The sequence below is a fragment of the Dreissena polymorpha genome, chromosome 6 (assembly GCF_020536995.1).
Source record: "Dreissena polymorpha isolate Duluth1 chromosome 6, UMN_Dpol_1.0, whole genome shotgun sequence".
NCBI lineage: Eukaryota > Metazoa > Mollusca > Bivalvia > Myida > Dreissenidae > Dreissena > Dreissena polymorpha.
The window spans coordinates 56,246,479-56,264,862 of record NC_068360.1 but is presented as its reverse complement, the minus strand read 5'-3'; the positions used below and the strand labels follow the sequence as shown (position 1 = coordinate 56,264,862).

Here is an 18,384-nt window from a genome sequence, read left to right as displayed (position 1 = left end):
AATACTGCATTTATATTGATTTGTTTACAATGGCTACTTTGAATCTTTTTTCACATTTTGTCCATTGATTTACTCTATGGGCCAATAAGCATAGGAGGATATTTGAAGGCAGACTTGATGAAACCTATGCCATGCCTGCATGTCTAACCAGCCAGCATTATATTTTCCAGACTTTTTCCTAAGGGCTTTCAGATATTGACCTGATATTAGGTTTGTGAGTCTACCTCCTACATGACTTACAGAATGAGTTTCGTTCCAGTCCATTGATTTTTGGCCAAGTTATGGGCCTTGGACATAGACATTTTCTCTATAATAACCATTTTTTGAGTTTTTTTTAAAGAAAGTTTTTCAGATATTCAGCTGATTCTGGTCTGTGAGACTTACAGATGAAGTTCGAGTTTTGTTCTGGTCCATTAATTTTTGGCAAAGTTATGGGCCTTGGCCTTGGACAATTTCTCTAAAATTGCTGCTGTGTAGCTTCAAAGCACAGTTAGGGGCATTGTGTTTTACAAACACAGGTCTTGTTTTTATATGTCCAACAAATTACATGTATTTGTCTGACTGTCTGTTAGGTTTTACTGAGTCTGGCGCAGGTTCATTTGCAATTATACTGGTTTTTAATATACAGTGAATATGCATGATTCATTCCGTGTATTTAGCATTTGAGTTTCCTTTTGGGAAAACTGGGCTTATTGCATGTGCATAATGTGTCATCCAGATTAGGCTGTGCAGTCTGTTAAAGGAAGTCTCTCCTTAATGAAAATCTAGTTAAGGCAAAAAGTGGTTCGTTCCTGATTAGCCTGTGCAGATTTCACAGGTTTATCTGATCAACAATTTATGCATAGCATTAAGCCATGCTTTCACAAAACAAGGCTAATTTGTAAGAGTTTCAAACTGACCTTTTTCCTTGAATTTCAGGCTGTCAAACTCGCTGGTATAATGACCTTGGCCAAAGAGGCAGATGTGGATGTGACATTCGAATTGCCTATCTAATATGCAAACCCCATATCTATTAGTTTATATAAATTTGGACTTTTGAGTATGTGTACATACCAGATGAAAAAGCAGACACTATCAGTATATGTTGATACACAATCTCAAATACTGGTTATACATGTTTTTGTATGCAGAAAATTATATCACCAAAATTTTAATTCATTCAATCCATTGAATTCAATTTTTTCTTTACATTGACATTCAGTATTTTAACACTGTTAAATTTGCAACAGTTATTTTTTTATTATAAATCCCTTATAAATTTGTACATGTTTCTTTAAAAGACATATTTGCTGAAAATAATTTAAATTGTTATTTATTTTAGATTAGCAAAATTTAAGAACATATAGACATATAAAAATAAAATAGTAATTATATGCAATTATATTTACAATTCTTCAAGCAAATGAGTTTCAAAAAGATAATAAACCTACTTGATTATGCAATTATTTAGTTTAAATTTACTTCATGTCCCATGTTATTGATAAAACTGATCGGTACTTAACATAATTTTTGTATCTGTTACTGCTTAAATAATTTCACTAATCACTATACTGTTTCTGAAACTGGACATATATGTCATAATATTGTTTTCTTTTGTTATTGTTGTGTTTATCTTTATATAATGTAGTGTGATTTTATAAGTTATGTAAAGCTTACAGTTAATTGAGCGGACTACAATACAAAAATGAATATCTTACAAAAGAAATGTCTAAGGCTAAATCCTACTACTACTTTTTGAGGGCAAGTTCGTAATATTTTTGTAAATTGTTTTTGTAAATTGAAATAAAAACTGGACCTAATCATTTACATGTAAAGATATATTAGTGAAATTGTAAGTTTTTATTTAAGAACTCCACTTTTTTTTCACAGAATATGTCAATTCTTCATTAATTTTTTTAAATCAGATTCATGGTTCTAATAATAATTAGGCTGAGTTTTATTTTGTTCCATTGGATAAGCTTGGGTGTGGCGGCTGTTTTTCGTATATGGCTATAGTGGAATATCACCAGCTTAGTACAGGAACATTTAAGCCCCTTTGGGTACAAATGACTGCACTAGTGCCTTTGGCCCTCTTGTTTGCATTATTCTAACTAGTTTTTCTTTTTAAAACCAAATTGCTGTTTTTTCCAACATGTGTGGACTCTTTCCTACCTTTTGGTTGAACCTTGCTGAAAATTGCCTGTAAAAATATATTTACATCTCAAGTTTATTCTTCTTTTCAGCTAAAATTAATGGACAAGATTTTACAAGATTGTTTAAATTTATTAAATGCATTCATTTTGTTGTTCTGATGACGTTAACGTTTATATTGAATGCAATGAACTCAATCATAGAAAGTGCTATGGAAATAAGATTTTTGATTGTCCATATTATAAAATGTATTATTATGATTACTCAGTAACTGACTTAAATAACTTTAATGAGGTTAGAATCTTTGAATTATAACTTATGATTATTTCACTTTTTTAAATGAATTGAATGAATACTCACTGGTATTCTGTCTACTTCAAATTTGTTAATTATACAACATCATTTGAAAACTCATTGACTACTTTTTCTCGGTACTACTACAGCAAGTGTATTTATTGATCACTCCATACCTCCTGCTTAAATAAGAAAATTGTTTTAGTGGCATTATTGTATATTATACTAGTATGTTGACTTTGGAAAATGCGTTTGAAGTGCTTTTAAATATTGTTTTGATATTCCTCAAGTTGTTATTTAATATGAAAGAAATAAAAACTTGTTTTGTCTTTGAACTTTTTTTACATAGCTTTATATCCATACATGAACTTTAAGGTTCATCTATTTAAATTTAATTTTAAATTCATATATTGTGCATGGTATTCTGAATCAACTGCATATGAATTAATATGTGTTCATCTACGAGAAGAACATTTTAACCATTTCAAATTGATGGCTTTATTAAACAGCATTGGTACACCCATCGTCGGACACCCCCGGTCTATTCATAACGTTACTCTCCATTCCTAAGTGATGTATGAGCGGAGCGTAATCAGCAGCCGTGGGTATCCGACGATGTGGTACACCCATGTCATGGTGATTTATATTATGGAATGCCATTATGGTACGATAGTCTGGGTCCTAATCGAGTCCTGCTTCTTTTAATATAACTGATTGTTCTCTTGGCTATCCTTTAAAATATTGAAATAATGACCACAGGTAGGTTTTAAGACAACAGTTTATTTATTGAATCCATAGATTATCATTATGTTATTAGAAATTACACAGAACAAGTCCATATTTCGACCACGTATAGCCCTTTTTTATGTGCTGCCTGTACCTTTTAATGTCCCCCACCACTATCCCCACCACTATAGTGGGGGACATATTGTTTTTGCCCTGTCTGTTGGTTGGTTGGTTTGTTTGTTTGCTCCAACTTTAACATTTTGCCATAACTATTGCAATATTAAAGATAGCAACTTCATATTTGACATGCATGGGTATCTCATGGAGCTGCACATTGAGAGTGGTGAAAGGTCAAGGTCAACCTGCAAGGGTCAAATATATAGCTTCAAAGCGGCGCAGTAGGGGACATTGTGTTTCTGACAAACACATTTCTTGTTGATATACATTTAAAATTAGAAATTGTATCTCCTTTAAGTAGAGTTTTCCATGTATTATTTTGTACAGCATCAGGTTTTTCCATGAACTATTTTTTACAGCAGCCGGTTATTCCATGTTTTATTTGTCAAAGCAACAGGCTTCATCTTGTTACTCAATTCTTTCCCATTCCCACATTTATTTTTGACATCAGCGGGTATCATTTTGTTGCATTTCTGATTTATGAATGATTTAGATTTTTTATCTTTCCTTTTTGGCAGCTTTGTATAATATTATACCCCATGAAGTTTGATGCATTACTTTAGCTTTTTTCTGTCTGTTTGTACTTTTGGACGTCGCTAAACATGTGTGTTCAACTCCTCTTGAACTATCTGTTGGATTTTCATTCACAATTGAATGACCTAAAGTGTTGATGATCGTACAGAAAGGAGATCTGTTCGCGACTTAATATGTTTCTCCACTATAAATATAATGTGCCAAAATGGTTGTGTTTTCAACGCTTTAACTACTCGGTGGATCTCACTCCAAAGTTTCTCTGTTATAATACCATGTGTGAATGGCCGTAAAGAAAGGAATTATGGTCCTTTGTCTGTTGTTGCTTTTTTGAACACATTGTCTAAAATTTTGTGTTTAAAACTCCATTTGATCTACTGTGAAGATCTCGTTCAAACTTTCACATTTGAATGACCTTTAACTTTTAGATGATTGATAAGAAGGGCAATTATTTTTTTTATGCGACCAGTTTTGGTGGACTTGTTAAATTTTCTTTCCCACAATACAATATTTAGCCGTCGTGGTTTCATCAGTGCCTGTGACACATTTCTAATTTTGTTACTCAATTCATACCCGATCTTGTATTGTCATTTCGGCAGCATCATTCATACTTTTTATGTCCCCCACTATAGTAGTGGGGGACATATTGTTTTTGCCCTGTCTGTTGGTCTGTTGGTCTGTCTGTTGGTCTGTTGGTCTGTCTGTTGGTCTGTCTGTTTGCGCCAACTTTAACATTTTGCAATAACGTTTGCTATATTGAAGATAGCAACTTCATATTTGGCATGCATGTGTATCTCATGAAGCTGCACATTTTGAGTGGTGAAAGGTCAAGGTCAAGGTCATCCTTCAAGGTCAGAGGTCAAATATATGTGGCCAAAATCGCTCATTTTATGAATACTTTTGCAATATTGAAAATAGCAACTTGATATTTGGCATGCATGTGTATCTCATGGAGCTGCACATTTTGAGTGGTAAAAGGTCAAGGTCAAGGTCATCCTTCAAGGTCAGAGGTCAAATATATGTGGCCCAAATCGCTTATTTTATAAATACTTTTGCAATATTGAAGATAGCAACTTGATATTTTGCATGCATGTGCATCTTGTGTAGCTTCACATTTTGAGTGGTGAAAGGTCAAGGTCAAGGTCATCCTTCAAGGTCAGAGGTCATATATATGTGGCCCAAATCGCTTATTTTATGAATACTTTTGCAATATTGAAGATAGCAACTTGATATTTGGCATGCACATTTTGAGTGGTGAAAGGTCAAGGTCATCCTTCACAAGGTCAAGGTTATCCTACAAGGTCAAACATCATATAGGGGGACATTGTGTTTCACAAACACATCTTTTTCTATATTTGTTTTTCCCAAAGCTCCCTTTTCTCATCAGCTGTATTGGCGTTTTGGGACTAAAATCTTTTCAAATCAGTTATGCCGTTTTTAGCAGCAGCCCAATACAATTATTTCTTCGATCTATGTTTTTATCCAATGGATCCACGTGTTTGTTTTAGTTTATCGGAGTACAACTTACTTGTGGCGGGATACAGTATCCGAAATAATTCTGGGCGTCGTTGAATCAGTCCGACAATTTTTTCTTAAAGTCAGGTCCGAAACTGCTTGGCCAAATTTTAACGTAACATGATTGTTCACTGTATGGCCCTCCTCTAAAATAGCTCGAATGGTGCAGGTCCGCCGCATATCTATGTAGCAAGACGTAAAAATGCAATGAAGTCAAATCTTTCCCGAGGAGGTTAACTGGCCACACTTATTTGTGCACATTATAAATATAGTGATTTGTAACAAAATAACTTTACAATTCCCTGAAACCACTATGTTAAGAACTTCAACGGCTTTGTATGACATGAGTTTATGGTCCTTTGTTCAAATCCTGCCTCTTTAGTCAAAACTGGCCACTGGCTTATTGATATGTGACACCAGCAACATTATTTGAAACCAAAATGCACAGTCTGGTAATAGTTGTATGCGACATTGTATAACAGTTCTCTAAAAAGTAAATTTAAATCATGACCCTGCGGTCAAAACAAGTTTTAAAATAATTCTCTGAATTGTATAAGCCAAGTGGTGAAATATTTGGCAGTTATATTGTTAGTATTGAATTAAGAAAAATGACTTTAACTGTATGCTCTCAATCCAATTTAATGCCTCCAAAGGGAGGCATACCATTTCTGCAATATCGAATCACAAGCCCGTCCCGTTTAAATTAAATACTTTTTAACTCGATAAGTTTTCATTCGATCAACACAAAACCTTCTGGAACTTGTAACAATAAAATGAAGTCAAAGTTTAACAACCAGCCCAATCGTAATTAAGTTATGTCTCTTGACTTTGTCAAATTATTGCTCTTTGATTTTTTCGACACAAAACAACCAGTTTTCATCTGATTTTTACCAGACGTCATCAAAATATCGATTCGTAGTTTTATTTTGGCACTGATACACAAATCATGGTAAGATACAAACAAATAGATACATACTAACAAATTCTGATGAATTACTAGTTAAGTAATACATGGCATAAATTAATATAACAAATTTAAGTTCAAATAAATAAACATTACCATGAAATGCTAACCATTACCAGGGATAACACAAAAAAGTGAACATGATTTCACTTATTTCCATTGTGGTCCCTGATATTGGCAGCCTGACACAGAAAGTCATGTTAGTTGGATCAATGGTAATAACCGCGTAAGCACAGATACTAGTTCAGTTAGGAATGCTTAATGAGATCACAATATATATATATATATATATATATATATATATATATATATATATATATATATATATATATATATATATATATATATATATATATATATATATATATATATATATATATATATATATATATATATATATCACATGTTTAAGAGTGTCACATTTAATGGTGCATCACATATTTGTCAGTCATACTTTAATGCAACTACTTTAAAGAAATTGCATATTATTTAAAAAATACAATGACAATTCGCATGACGTGGAGGCCGAGTTCAATAACCAGCCAAATCCCACGAGGCAAAATGGAGTAATTGACTTTTTTAAAATAGTGCTTTTCACATAAGTGGTCAATGCTTTCCTCAGGATTTTTGTCAGGCGCCCCGGGGTTGATAGGGGTGGTTCGGGAGGGGTGTCCCCTCCCGTCGTTGATTTTGTTTAAATTTAACTGTCAATTGACGTTCTGGGGTGCGTTATAGCTCAAATAAAAACAGCGCCAAAAGACGTCATTTGGTGCGCTATGACTCTTCAAGAAAATCCCCCAGTCATTTAAAAATATATAATATATTGTTTAATTGTTTTAAAACTTTTCCGCATTGATAGTAAAATCCCGACTCGAACGAGTACCCCAATACATCCGTTTCAACCCGACTCTATTACTGTATACTTACTACTTTTCAAGTTTCTATTTTTTACCCGATAATCCCGTTTATTCCGATTTTATAAATCACTTTCTGGTAAAAACTGACGATAAAAGCTCTCAATTAATTCTTTAACACAAACCTTGCCGTTTTTTAATAGATTAGTATATAAATGAATGGCTCGAGGCTTAGAAAATCTATATCCCAATCCATTTATATTTATCCTATCATTTTTGCTTACGAGTAAAGTATTTATTTAGTATTTATTTTGAAAAAGAAGAGAAGAAAATAGCAGAATATACCAGATAAACGCGACACACCTTAAATAACGTCGCGTTGAAACTATATCCCGAAACTATTGATTGATAGCTCATCTTATTAATCCTTGGTTAATTTCAACCATGCACGTCTGATAATGGGATGATATGTTCTATCAAAGAAATTTGTGCGACATGGCATAATATCAAAGAAGCGATTTTCGGATAAGTCTTCCGGCGCGTTACCAACTGAGTTACCTGACTCAGCTACAATTTATTAAATAAGATAAAAGAGGACAAAAGAGGATGTATACAACCACACATGTTTTACAGTTCTTAATTGTTACTAAAACAATCAGGGCCGATATGAATTTATGTGTATTTCCAGTAAGATACTTATAGAATCAATTAAAGTTAAACTGCAAATCACAACTAAAATGTACAATAAAAAACTTGCGCAAATAAGTCACGGTTGCCCCCACATTCCAATTTTTTTCTAAAAAAAGGTGATACACACAAAACTCAGTGTCATAGTCATAAGTGTTAAGTTATTGTTGAAATGCATGACGAATGATATATATATATTTATCCCATTTTCACCGCGACATTGACGGTATAACACGTTGTGGGATATACTAATTGCTTGTATTCAACACTGTGGAATATACCTGTCGCGTGCACGGACTACTTTTTAAATGACGTCATGCGATATGCGCTAAAATTAGGTCGATATTGTTTGGTTCATTGATCGAATTTTAAGGTCACCCATTAGAAGAAAATGTGCATATTTTGCAGAAAAACATATATCTGACATATTCACCAAAAGAAATGTTGAAATAAAATATGAAATTACACGATTTTTGTTTTGTTATTTTTTTATTTATAACAAAGTCGACAAAACTTAAGCTTCAAAATTATACGACCTTCAACCTTTAAAACTAGTCATATGACATAATTTTTCGCCATCCGTATAATGAATCAGCTGATTGATGGCGTCATAAAATGACATACTTATTGCGTCATTTTCCCCATTTTTTTGACGATTTATTATAAACGCGACTTATTTCACATTTTTTCTACATGTACTGTATGTCGACATATCTGAATTGTCAATTGATCACATTTTCCTTATTTCGTGTAATGTGCATTGTTTATAACCAAAGCATATACTTTTGACATTTAACTTAAATATTAAGAATGTACAACAAGCCATACACACATCGCACAGATCATGAATAATCTGCTATGTTTGCTTTCCTATTTAATTCACGTTAGGCATAGAGCTGTGTTAAGTATAAGATGGTAAAAATAGCACCACACTGGAATTGGGAACGTCCCATTTTGTACACGGGTATTTTCTACTTATTTATCTGTTGTGTACTGGAATGTTTTCCATTCTTTGTGTATTTATATATTAAATTATTTTCTCGTACAATAAAGGCATTTACCATAGATAAATAAAACATTGTGCAAGTTTAAACATAATTATGTTTGTATGCAGAAATCTGCAAATGCAACCGAGTTTACCAACGGCTATTATTAGATAAACTGCTCCGGTTCATTTGAACAGCAGTAATGTAGAGTACATGACGTAGCGTGTGACGAAGAAGAACGTTTATCGCGTTCATAAACTCATTTGAATAAAGTGATAGAATGGCATAAGGGTCTTTATTGAACTATGCTAAAATAATTATTAAAGACCATAGATGCAAAATCGTCAATTATTGAGTTAAATGGATTATTAGATGGATTTTAAAGGATAATTAAAGGTAAGATACTAGTTCTTACGTGTTTTGATTTTTGTTTGTACTTTTGTCGTTCCCTGTTCTCGGGGAAATGATTTTAACATGGGCGCCATTGATGCATCGGATCACACACGGCATACCCATAACATTATATAAAAAACACGTTCTGCGCGTCCTTAAATTCGTCGTCCGAAGTCGGAAAACGTATTGCCCTGTATATTTTGTCAAATAAAATTTCAGTCGCTGCAATTGTCTGTTTACTCGTCAAAATTGTCAAGGTCTTCGATAGCTAAAGAAACTTCAGCGTACAGTTTATTTAGTATTGAAAGACCTGTACAAAGTCGCGCCAGTCAAAAATCATAAAAAGCGACATTTAAAGTTATGATAGCCAGAACTAGGTCGTCGATGGTGTACATGTATGTTGACATCGACAGCATTTTGTCAGGAGCAATCGCCGCCATATTGGATTTGATCATTTTCTTTCGAAAATAAAATGAATTATAGTAAAGTAAAATCTTCTTTTCGCGGTCGTAATGTGTTAAAATTCGCATACTGCGTAAAATTGAATGTAGGCATATGGTGATATTTTTTACTTGTTTTACAGTTTGTGTGTGAATTTTTTAAAGACTATTTTGCGTACCAGAACAAATACATGTATATCACTACGCATGGTTACATTTGTTAGATTTTAAGCGCTTTTATGACTGAATTAAAATTATTGTTAAGGTTATTAGATCTTTTTATGTTAAATGTCACGTTGAAAAAATCAAATGGGATAAACAGAATACTAGGATTAGCGTTGAATACAGAGAAGTTTATGTTGCTCGGCTCGAACACCGAAAGCGCTCGCCAAGGCTCGCGCTTCCGGCGTTCTAAGCCTCGCAACATAAACTTCTCTGTATTCAACGCTAACCTAGTACTCTCTCTCTCTCTCTCTCTCTCTCTCTCTCTCTCTCTCTCTCTCTCTCTCTCTCTCTCTCTCTCTCTCTCTCTCTCTCTCTCTCTCTCTCTCGCTCTCTCTCTCTCTCTCTCTCTCTCTCTCTCTATATATATATATATATATATATATATATATATATATATATATATATATATATATATATATATTGGTTTGAACACTTCCTGTTTTCTTCGAGTTGCTGTGGTTAAAGATCCGCTTCTTAGTAGAACACACATATATATACAGTGATTCATTTTGCCGTGCGTCCCGCGTGCCAGACGCACGTTTATTTCTGGGGACGCATCATTCTCAAACATGTGCGTTCTCGGGACGCATTGTTTAAAAACGCAGATTTTCAACATCGTCAAAGTTGTACATGATACAGAGTTCGATTCGTGGATATAAGCAAAACACATGTCAACACCGTTGTGAAAAGTAGAACGGAAGTCATATTACTACATCGGGAATGTAGTCCGCGTATTTTGATTGGTTGAAATATATCAATTATCCAATCAGGTACGGCGTTTTATTAAAAGTTCGTTGGACGATTAATTGGCTGTCCCGGATGGTAAACAAAGAAAATGCGACCGAAAAAGGTTTTCGAAATTGATCCTCAACAATTTAAACTCGCTGTGTAGATATTTATCGATAACGCGGCCTAGATGTAAACCATGTGGTTTAGATATGAAGAATAAACGGCGGAGTTATTATTTATATAGTAAAGCGATGTTATTATACTTTTCTGCATTAATTGAGCAGTGTTGTTTTTTCTTAAGTGACAATTTAAATTTGCAAGTTCTGAATTAAATAGCATCTTTTATTTTTATATGGTACATACATATAGTGATACAGATCGTACAGTATTCTGTTCTATGTTACGTAGAATGTAAAACACATATAACAACACAGACATCTGCTGTTTATACTGCAGGATGTGAGAGGGGTTTTTCTATACAGAATTAGGTCTTGACCAAATTCAGGAACAGGTTAACTGTAGGGAAACAAGACAAACTTATGGGAGTGAAGTTGTGCAATTTTGCCCGGAATGAATTTGTGGAAAAAGCTCTCCCTGTTTGGAGAAAAAACAAGGCGAGAAGGCTATACACCTTAAATATAGTATGAGTGTTGTTACACTATATCTGTATTGAAGTTGTAAACCTTTTGACCAAAGGAGAAATTGTATTTTGTCACACTGTTTGAAAGGGCTAATTTTGACTAAAAATTATAAACACTAGTCATCCAATTTATTAAAAGTCTAGTCAGTCCAAATTGTTAAAGATGTTCAAAGTTCTCTGTGTTAGATGTTATATGTTTCACTGTTTGTTATTAAAAGTAAAACAAATAAAGATTTTACTTGCTATAAACCTATATCTGTTTTTAGCTGTAACATTGCATAAAAAAGCCCCTGGCTAAGGTGTATCATGTTAAGTAGATTATTTGTAACGAATTTACAAAGACACAATCTGGGACCCATTGTTTTCAGTTTGGACCCATTGTTTCAAAATATGCGAGTCCCATGGACTCATTGATGTAGATTTCAAAATAAATCACTGTATATATATAGTGAACACTTCCTGTTTTCTTCGAGTTGTTGTGGTTAAAGATCCGCTTCTTAGTAGCGAACACACACACACACACACACACACACACACACACACACACACACACACACACACACACACACACACACACACACACACACATACTTGTAAAACCTTCCAACCGGGGAAATGTGTTCTAAACCTACCAACCGGGGACCACCATTTCCACATATTCTAGAAAGCTGAAAGTGATAAAAAAAAGACAAGTTTCGAACCTAAAATACGATTTTGACATAACAATTATGATAAATAGGGTAATAAATCAAAGAAAATTTTACATGCACACCGGGGAATTATGTGCGTACCAAATGAGGAACTGCGATGTGTGCCAACTGGGGAACGGTGTATACCAACAGGGGTACTAAGTGCGTACCAACTGTGGAACTTCAATGTGTACCAACAGGGGAATGGTGTATACCAACAGGGGAACTTAGTGCGTTCCAACTGTGGCACTTCAATGTGTTCCAACTGGGGAACGGTGTATACCAACAGGGGTACTATGTGCGTACCAACCGTGGAACTTTAATGTGTGCCAACAGGGGAATTGTGTTAACCAAGAGAGGAACTTAAGCGCGCTATCCCTGTGGAACTTCAATAATGTCCAACGGGGAACTTGCGTTTACCAACAGGGGTAATTGTGTGTAATCATGGTACCGTTGTTGATAGGACAATGGCGTGCACGTTCATGGATACTATTTAAGTTAGTACAAAAATTGAAAAGAATATGTATGAAACAATATTTAAATTAAATATGTTTATTATATGACCTTATATAAGTTCTGCAAAAATGCCTCATTTGATTGACTCAAATATTATTCACATCAAAATAAGCATACGAGACATAACGCAAATCAAACAATACATTTATGACTTTATTAGCTATAAGCCGACTACAAACATGCAAGTGCTGCATTATACCATATCAATCATGGTGAATTAATCAACAAATGAATACAATTCGTTCTTAAAACTAAAAAATAATGTTTTTGTTCTAGGCCACGCTATTTGTCAAACCGAATGAAGGAGAGGGGGAGGCGGCTTATTTGTTTAATTCCTTTTTTCCATCAGAAAAAATATTCACGATGTTCACGTACTATGAAGTTTTTATCCTAAAAGTAGAACTGCCCATAAGCATGTAGATTGAGTAGTGTAAATTTACTTTGTCCTTACTCTGACATTATAAAATAACTCATGCATTTACTCCCCTGAAACAGGTAAACATCAGAAAATTCATTCACACGCAGGGAAACTTCCACTTCACTTAAATTGTCTTAAATACATTTATTGCATTTTCAAAAATAATAAAATCTGTAACTTTAAACAATCATGAACGTTTCACAACGAATGTGGCGAGGCCTGAAAAACAAAATAGTTTAGTAAACTAGCAAAACGACTTGATAACAATGCATTTTGATGCGCCAGTGACTTAGTCTACGGCGGTAGGTCAATCTGAATAATGATCAGTATTTATTGTTATGATATATGAATTCCAATTCTACAACTGTGATACCATTACACATGTGCTGTATTAAAAAAATACAGTATGTATGCACTTGTTTGAGTAGAGAATGCCAAAAACGGGTTAACGTTAATAATGAACTTACATTAAATTCTACCTGTCGTAATAACAGATTATATTTTAAGGAAAATAGTCACTGGCAATCGCTTAGTTTTCCCTTGCAAACCAAACACCTTTTTTCAAGATTTGAATTCACGTATTTTGTTCAAACTACCTTTATGTAAACCAACTTATGTACCTAATTTTTGCATAAAATATAATAGAAGGAGTGTATTTTAAGCACTGAAAATTTATGCCGATGTGTCAACCATATATTATTTGTTGAAAACAATATAAAAGTTATAATTAATGTTGTTATACACGTATAATCATCGCTGACTTTGACAGCATTATCATTTTATAAAAACACTAATAATTAAATATGTACCAAAGCAAACACTTATCAAACACGTAGTTTAATATTATTTTGCATCACTTACATTATAGTATATATACTTACTGGGGAGTGCACATGTGAATCAATTGTTAGACCCTTGTTGGTGCCAACTTAAAAATAATATGTACCAACAGGGAAATTATAACAGTGTGACTCAATTCTGAAAATAAACATACCAATTATATACACAAAGCAAATATGTGAATTGAAAGTTAATGTGAATATCTACACGCAAAACAAATGCACAAAAGTCTGTGTAGGAAATTATTGTAATATTTAACAATTATTTAATCAATTCTAGTGCGATATTTACGCAATAATTTACATATTGGTAAATGTTTACTTTAAAATAACTATTAAGTACTCAACTGCAAGTCAGACACCTGTCATTCAAAACAAATTTTGTAAAATTGACAAAATATTCATTTGTATTCTTCACATTGTAGCAGTAGTTTAGCAGTAGTTTTTTATGTTATTTACATTAATCTTATTATATCTAAAAGTGTTTGTTTGTTATGCTTGAACAAAATGTTTGTTTCCATTTATCCGACTGAATTTTTGTGTGCCTTCTCTGAACGTTGAGCCTACTAGATTGATTTGTTATCATGTTTGCTATATTCATTCATATTCACCAAGTTTGGGGTAAAAAATAACTTGTATAGTGAGTAACTCGTAGAAACTCGTAATAGAAAGTACAAAGAAACACTCTTTGGCCGAACTATATACCAATCCTAATTTGTTCGGCGATATGATTATGAACAAATATCGTTTTTGACTGAACCGTATTAATAAAACATTCAAATACAATAAGCACACATATATCGTTTTCGAAAAGAGTATATAGAACAAGAAAACACACAAAACACATGTGGCAACTTCATCCTTTAACGTATTCTCCTAAACGTGCATTATATGTGTTATATTTTTTTAAGTTAAAAGTCCCCGTCGCTTTTTTGTTTCAATTAAATTTATGCAAAAGTCTTTGACATTTTTCCAACTTCTGTTGTGAAGGTCATTCTCACTTTCAATACATGCAAGTAATGATTTTTTCCCTGGTAATTTACCCATTATCAAAAAACGATCAAAGTGTCTGTGAACAGCTCCTTTTTCGTTTTCACTCCATTGCTTTTTGGCTGCTTGTTTTGTTCTCCTGGTATTTGAAGTACCCTTTTCTGTACATGGATAATAAAACACCATATGACGTCGCTAACTGCCATTTGTAAGATATCCATATTAAATATATATACTTCAGTACAATTTTTCATAGCAAAATTACGACAAAAGCGTCCAGGTACTTACGGCACCTGATAATGACATCGATGTCACACGACAAATTTGGAAACATTATTTTGCCTAATGAATCAAACAATTACATGTAAGCAAATCATGTTCTAAGAAACATAAGAAACTTGGAGATACATAACTTAAATGCATTCACATGTGTATGCATACCTTTGTCTGTTATTTTTGGTTGACTGGTGCTGGGAAGCAGAGTTTCAAGGTCTTCAGTATTTTCATTTTCTGATAATTCAGAAGAATATTGTTCATCTGTCGTGTTAATCACAAGATCAAAAATTAAATATAGTTTATAATATAACACTGATGGAAACAACCGAAGCACACCAAATAAATATGCAGTTAGTGCATTGAAAGTGAAAAATTAGAAGTAGCCAATGTAAACCTTACTGAGCACAAAATGACTGTAGACTTTAAATTCCGCCTTACCAGGTCGTCTCCTATAAAAAAGAATTGCCTTGCATAACACAAGTATATTTCAGAAAATGTTTGTAATTCTTTTTATCACTTTAGGTAATCAAGTTCGGTAATGAGCCCATTATTAACATTAAATTTACTGTATGAATTTAACACTAAAAATGCGACATACCTACAATACATTCGTCTTCCACATCAATATCGTCTAGCGAATTGACAGAATTTCTGGTAATTTGTCCACTTTCCATCATCATAAAAAGCTTGCTGACTTTGGCAACCTGCATGGTTCCATCTGGTTATCTGTAGAATTCTCTATGTACCCGAATGTCGTGACCAAGAAATTTAGCTAGAATGTCTATTTCATTTTTAGACAAGTAAAAAAGCCTAGTCATTGTGGCAATATGTTTCCTTAACTTTGTAGAACGAAGCCTTTTCGGATGTTCAGCTCCACAGTCAATTGCAATTGAACGTAATACATCTGTCCCACGAATATGCGATGATGCAGATTTTGTTGGGAAATGATATTTACTATTTAAACAGTTTGTTAGAGAATTTCTGCTGCGTATGAGCAGGTCGATATTTTCTTTCACCTGTCTTGGAAACAGTACTGCAGCTATTCGACCTCGTTTTGCAATAATCTCTGTACGGTAAAAATAACGGCACATGTTTTTTTTTCCAGTTTTGTTAAACATCAATCTAATTCTCCATCGTCATTTGTCAATTTGTTTTTTGAATATTCTTCGACTGTCATTTTTGACACATCGTCTGATCGTTTCGATTAAACACAAGCAGATTTCAGACAACTTATGCCATGCTTGCCTTTTCTCGCAATCACTTGCTGATTCTTGTAAGGTATTTGCATGTGTTTCTTCTTCATGTCGTAAGTATTCAGACATTACTTTGACATCATTTGCCAATGGCAACAGTTCTTTCTGACTGTTCTGCTTAGCCTCATGAAGTGTTCTTAAGGCATTGGAAGACACGTCATCCGTCCAATTAATTTCAAATAGTTTGGAAAGATCCTCAGCCCTTGTTTGCAGATCCTGGTTGTTTGTTTCGATTCCTTTCGAAATTAGAATTTTTAGACATTTCTGAAGCGTTGTGCCAATCTTTAAGGCTAATGATGGTGTAGCATAAGTATTGGTGTTTCCGTCGAAGCCTGCAACGTTTTTGCAAGATTGTGTAATAAATTTGAAAGCATCTGGATACATGAAATTCTCCAAAGACTTTTCAACATTGCCTGGACAAGATCGCATGTCTTTCAGCAATCTACCAACTTCTCTTAACTTCTGTCTAATATAATTGTGTTGCTTTTCATCATGGCCCCTTTTTGTACAGAGTTTTTCACCGAATGCAAGGATTGTATTATCACTTTTGACTTTGCGACTTATTTCGTCGTTTCTCATGGACTCGATTACTCGTCTTGAAATAGTGCTTCCTTCTTTTGATTTTGGTAATAGCAGGCTGCTCTCTAAAGCGAGTCGTTTTCTTGATCCCGCCGCATTGTAAACTTACATTTTTGAGTGTGCCTCCACAGGATTTTCTTCGGGTAATACCCGTAACAGTAAGGACAAGGTCCATACTCGTCTGCAGCTACGCGTTGATTGTGACTTTGTCTGTATGACACAAACAGCTGTCCTTGGCCATCTCGCAATACTTTAACATTATGGAGATGGTTCCCTACGTTCCTTATTTTTTCATACATTTTTTTATTTTCTGCTGAATTTTCCGTATTTAATAGATCTTTCACATCTTGCCCATCTTTATGCTGCAAAAGCAAATGTTTTTTTTTAGTTTTATTTGAGCCTTTTCGCAAAACATGCAATAAAATCTCTTATCGTAATGTCTGTATTCACTGTTATTTGTTTGAGCGATGGTGATGTTGGTTTTGTGTGCCTCTGCGGATGATTCGTCACGTTCACGAGATTGCAAGGATTCAACAGGAGGTAGTGTTGACGCTGTCTTCTTTTGAAATCTTTGAATGTTTGGTATGAGTTCGACAACTATGGACTCATCTGACGATGCATCGCCTTCTTCCGGAATATAGTCTTTGTCATTGTCACTATCCTGTAAAATAAAGTTGTTTTCCTGTGTGTGAGATCATATAAAAATATGAAAATATCACAACATCATAATTTGTTGTTGGTGAACTACATCCATAAAAATGTGTAAGTGTAACATAACACTTACCAGAATGCATGTCTTAATTACAGTTCGATACTAGAGCTTGAAAAAAATCGGAACTATATATAATCTTAGATAAAATGTTTAAATGTGTGTACTGTATTGCAATCACAAAATCGTTATAAGTTTACGTACATCGATATCCGATGATTCACTGTTCAACATATTTTCTGCTGCATCTTGTGAATTGTACTCGTGTGCAGTGTCGCTATGTTCTTTAGTTTCGGTACTCTGCAACACAATTCAATGAGACAATAATAGAGTAAGATTCATACATCCACGTTACTTAGTATCAGTTGAAATTGCAATTCTTTAGTAGCAGCATTTTCAATTGATATCATCACTCATGTGGCTTTTTATTAAGATGTAGAAAATCTAAGTGACATGAGAATTTTGTGTAAATGTTTGCAACCGATGGTATAATACAAGTTTAATTCACCTTCGTCCAAAATAGTTTACGTTTGCTTATCTTACATCACATGTTTTATTTTTTGCCGTTCACTGTCATTGGGGAAGATTTGAAATAGATTGATAGCTTGTTTTGTATACATAATAACAAACTGAAAAACACCCATAAAACATTTTTAAAGGTTGCATTTAAATGATCAATTTCAACAAAACGGTTTCAAATTTAACATATCTTTGATTATTTATCTTGAACGTATCAAGCTTGTTTAAAGATTGGCTGAATACACCGACGTAGCAAGTCTTAACATATACCAGGTTGTTCCAAACATGTTATCAAAGTTCGAAAA

General features: G+C 33.7%; 2 protein-coding genes across 3 annotated transcripts in view; one reads left to right on the top strand and one right to left on the bottom strand.

The window, feature by feature from the left end:
• LOC127835325 (succinate--CoA ligase [ADP-forming] subunit beta, mitochondrial-like) overlaps positions 1 to 2,759 on the top strand; it is a 33,870-nt gene extending 31,111 nt beyond the window's left edge. Inside the window, exon 11 of the mRNA XM_052361693.1 lies at positions 919 to 2,759. Coding sequence (XP_052217653.1) covers positions 919 to 993 — 75 coding nt within the window. The 3' untranslated portion in view covers positions 994 to 2,759. The remainder of the gene's footprint in view (positions 1 to 918) is intronic.
• A 14,137-nt stretch (positions 2,760 to 16,896) lies between these two features.
• The window catches only part of LOC127835328 (zinc finger and BTB domain-containing protein 41-like), a 3,844-nt gene continuing 2,356 nt past the window's right edge, over positions 16,897 to 18,384 (bottom strand). For both annotated transcript variants that reach the window (XM_052361697.1, XM_052361698.1), the window contains 2 exons: positions 17,765 to 17,860; positions 16,897 to 17,512 (listed from right to left, as the gene is read on the bottom strand). In XM_052361697.1, coding sequence (XP_052217657.1) covers positions 17,192 to 17,512; positions 17,765 to 17,860 — 417 coding nt within the window. In that variant the 3' untranslated portion in view covers positions 16,897 to 17,191. The remainder of the gene's footprint in view (positions 17,513 to 17,764; positions 17,861 to 18,384) is intronic.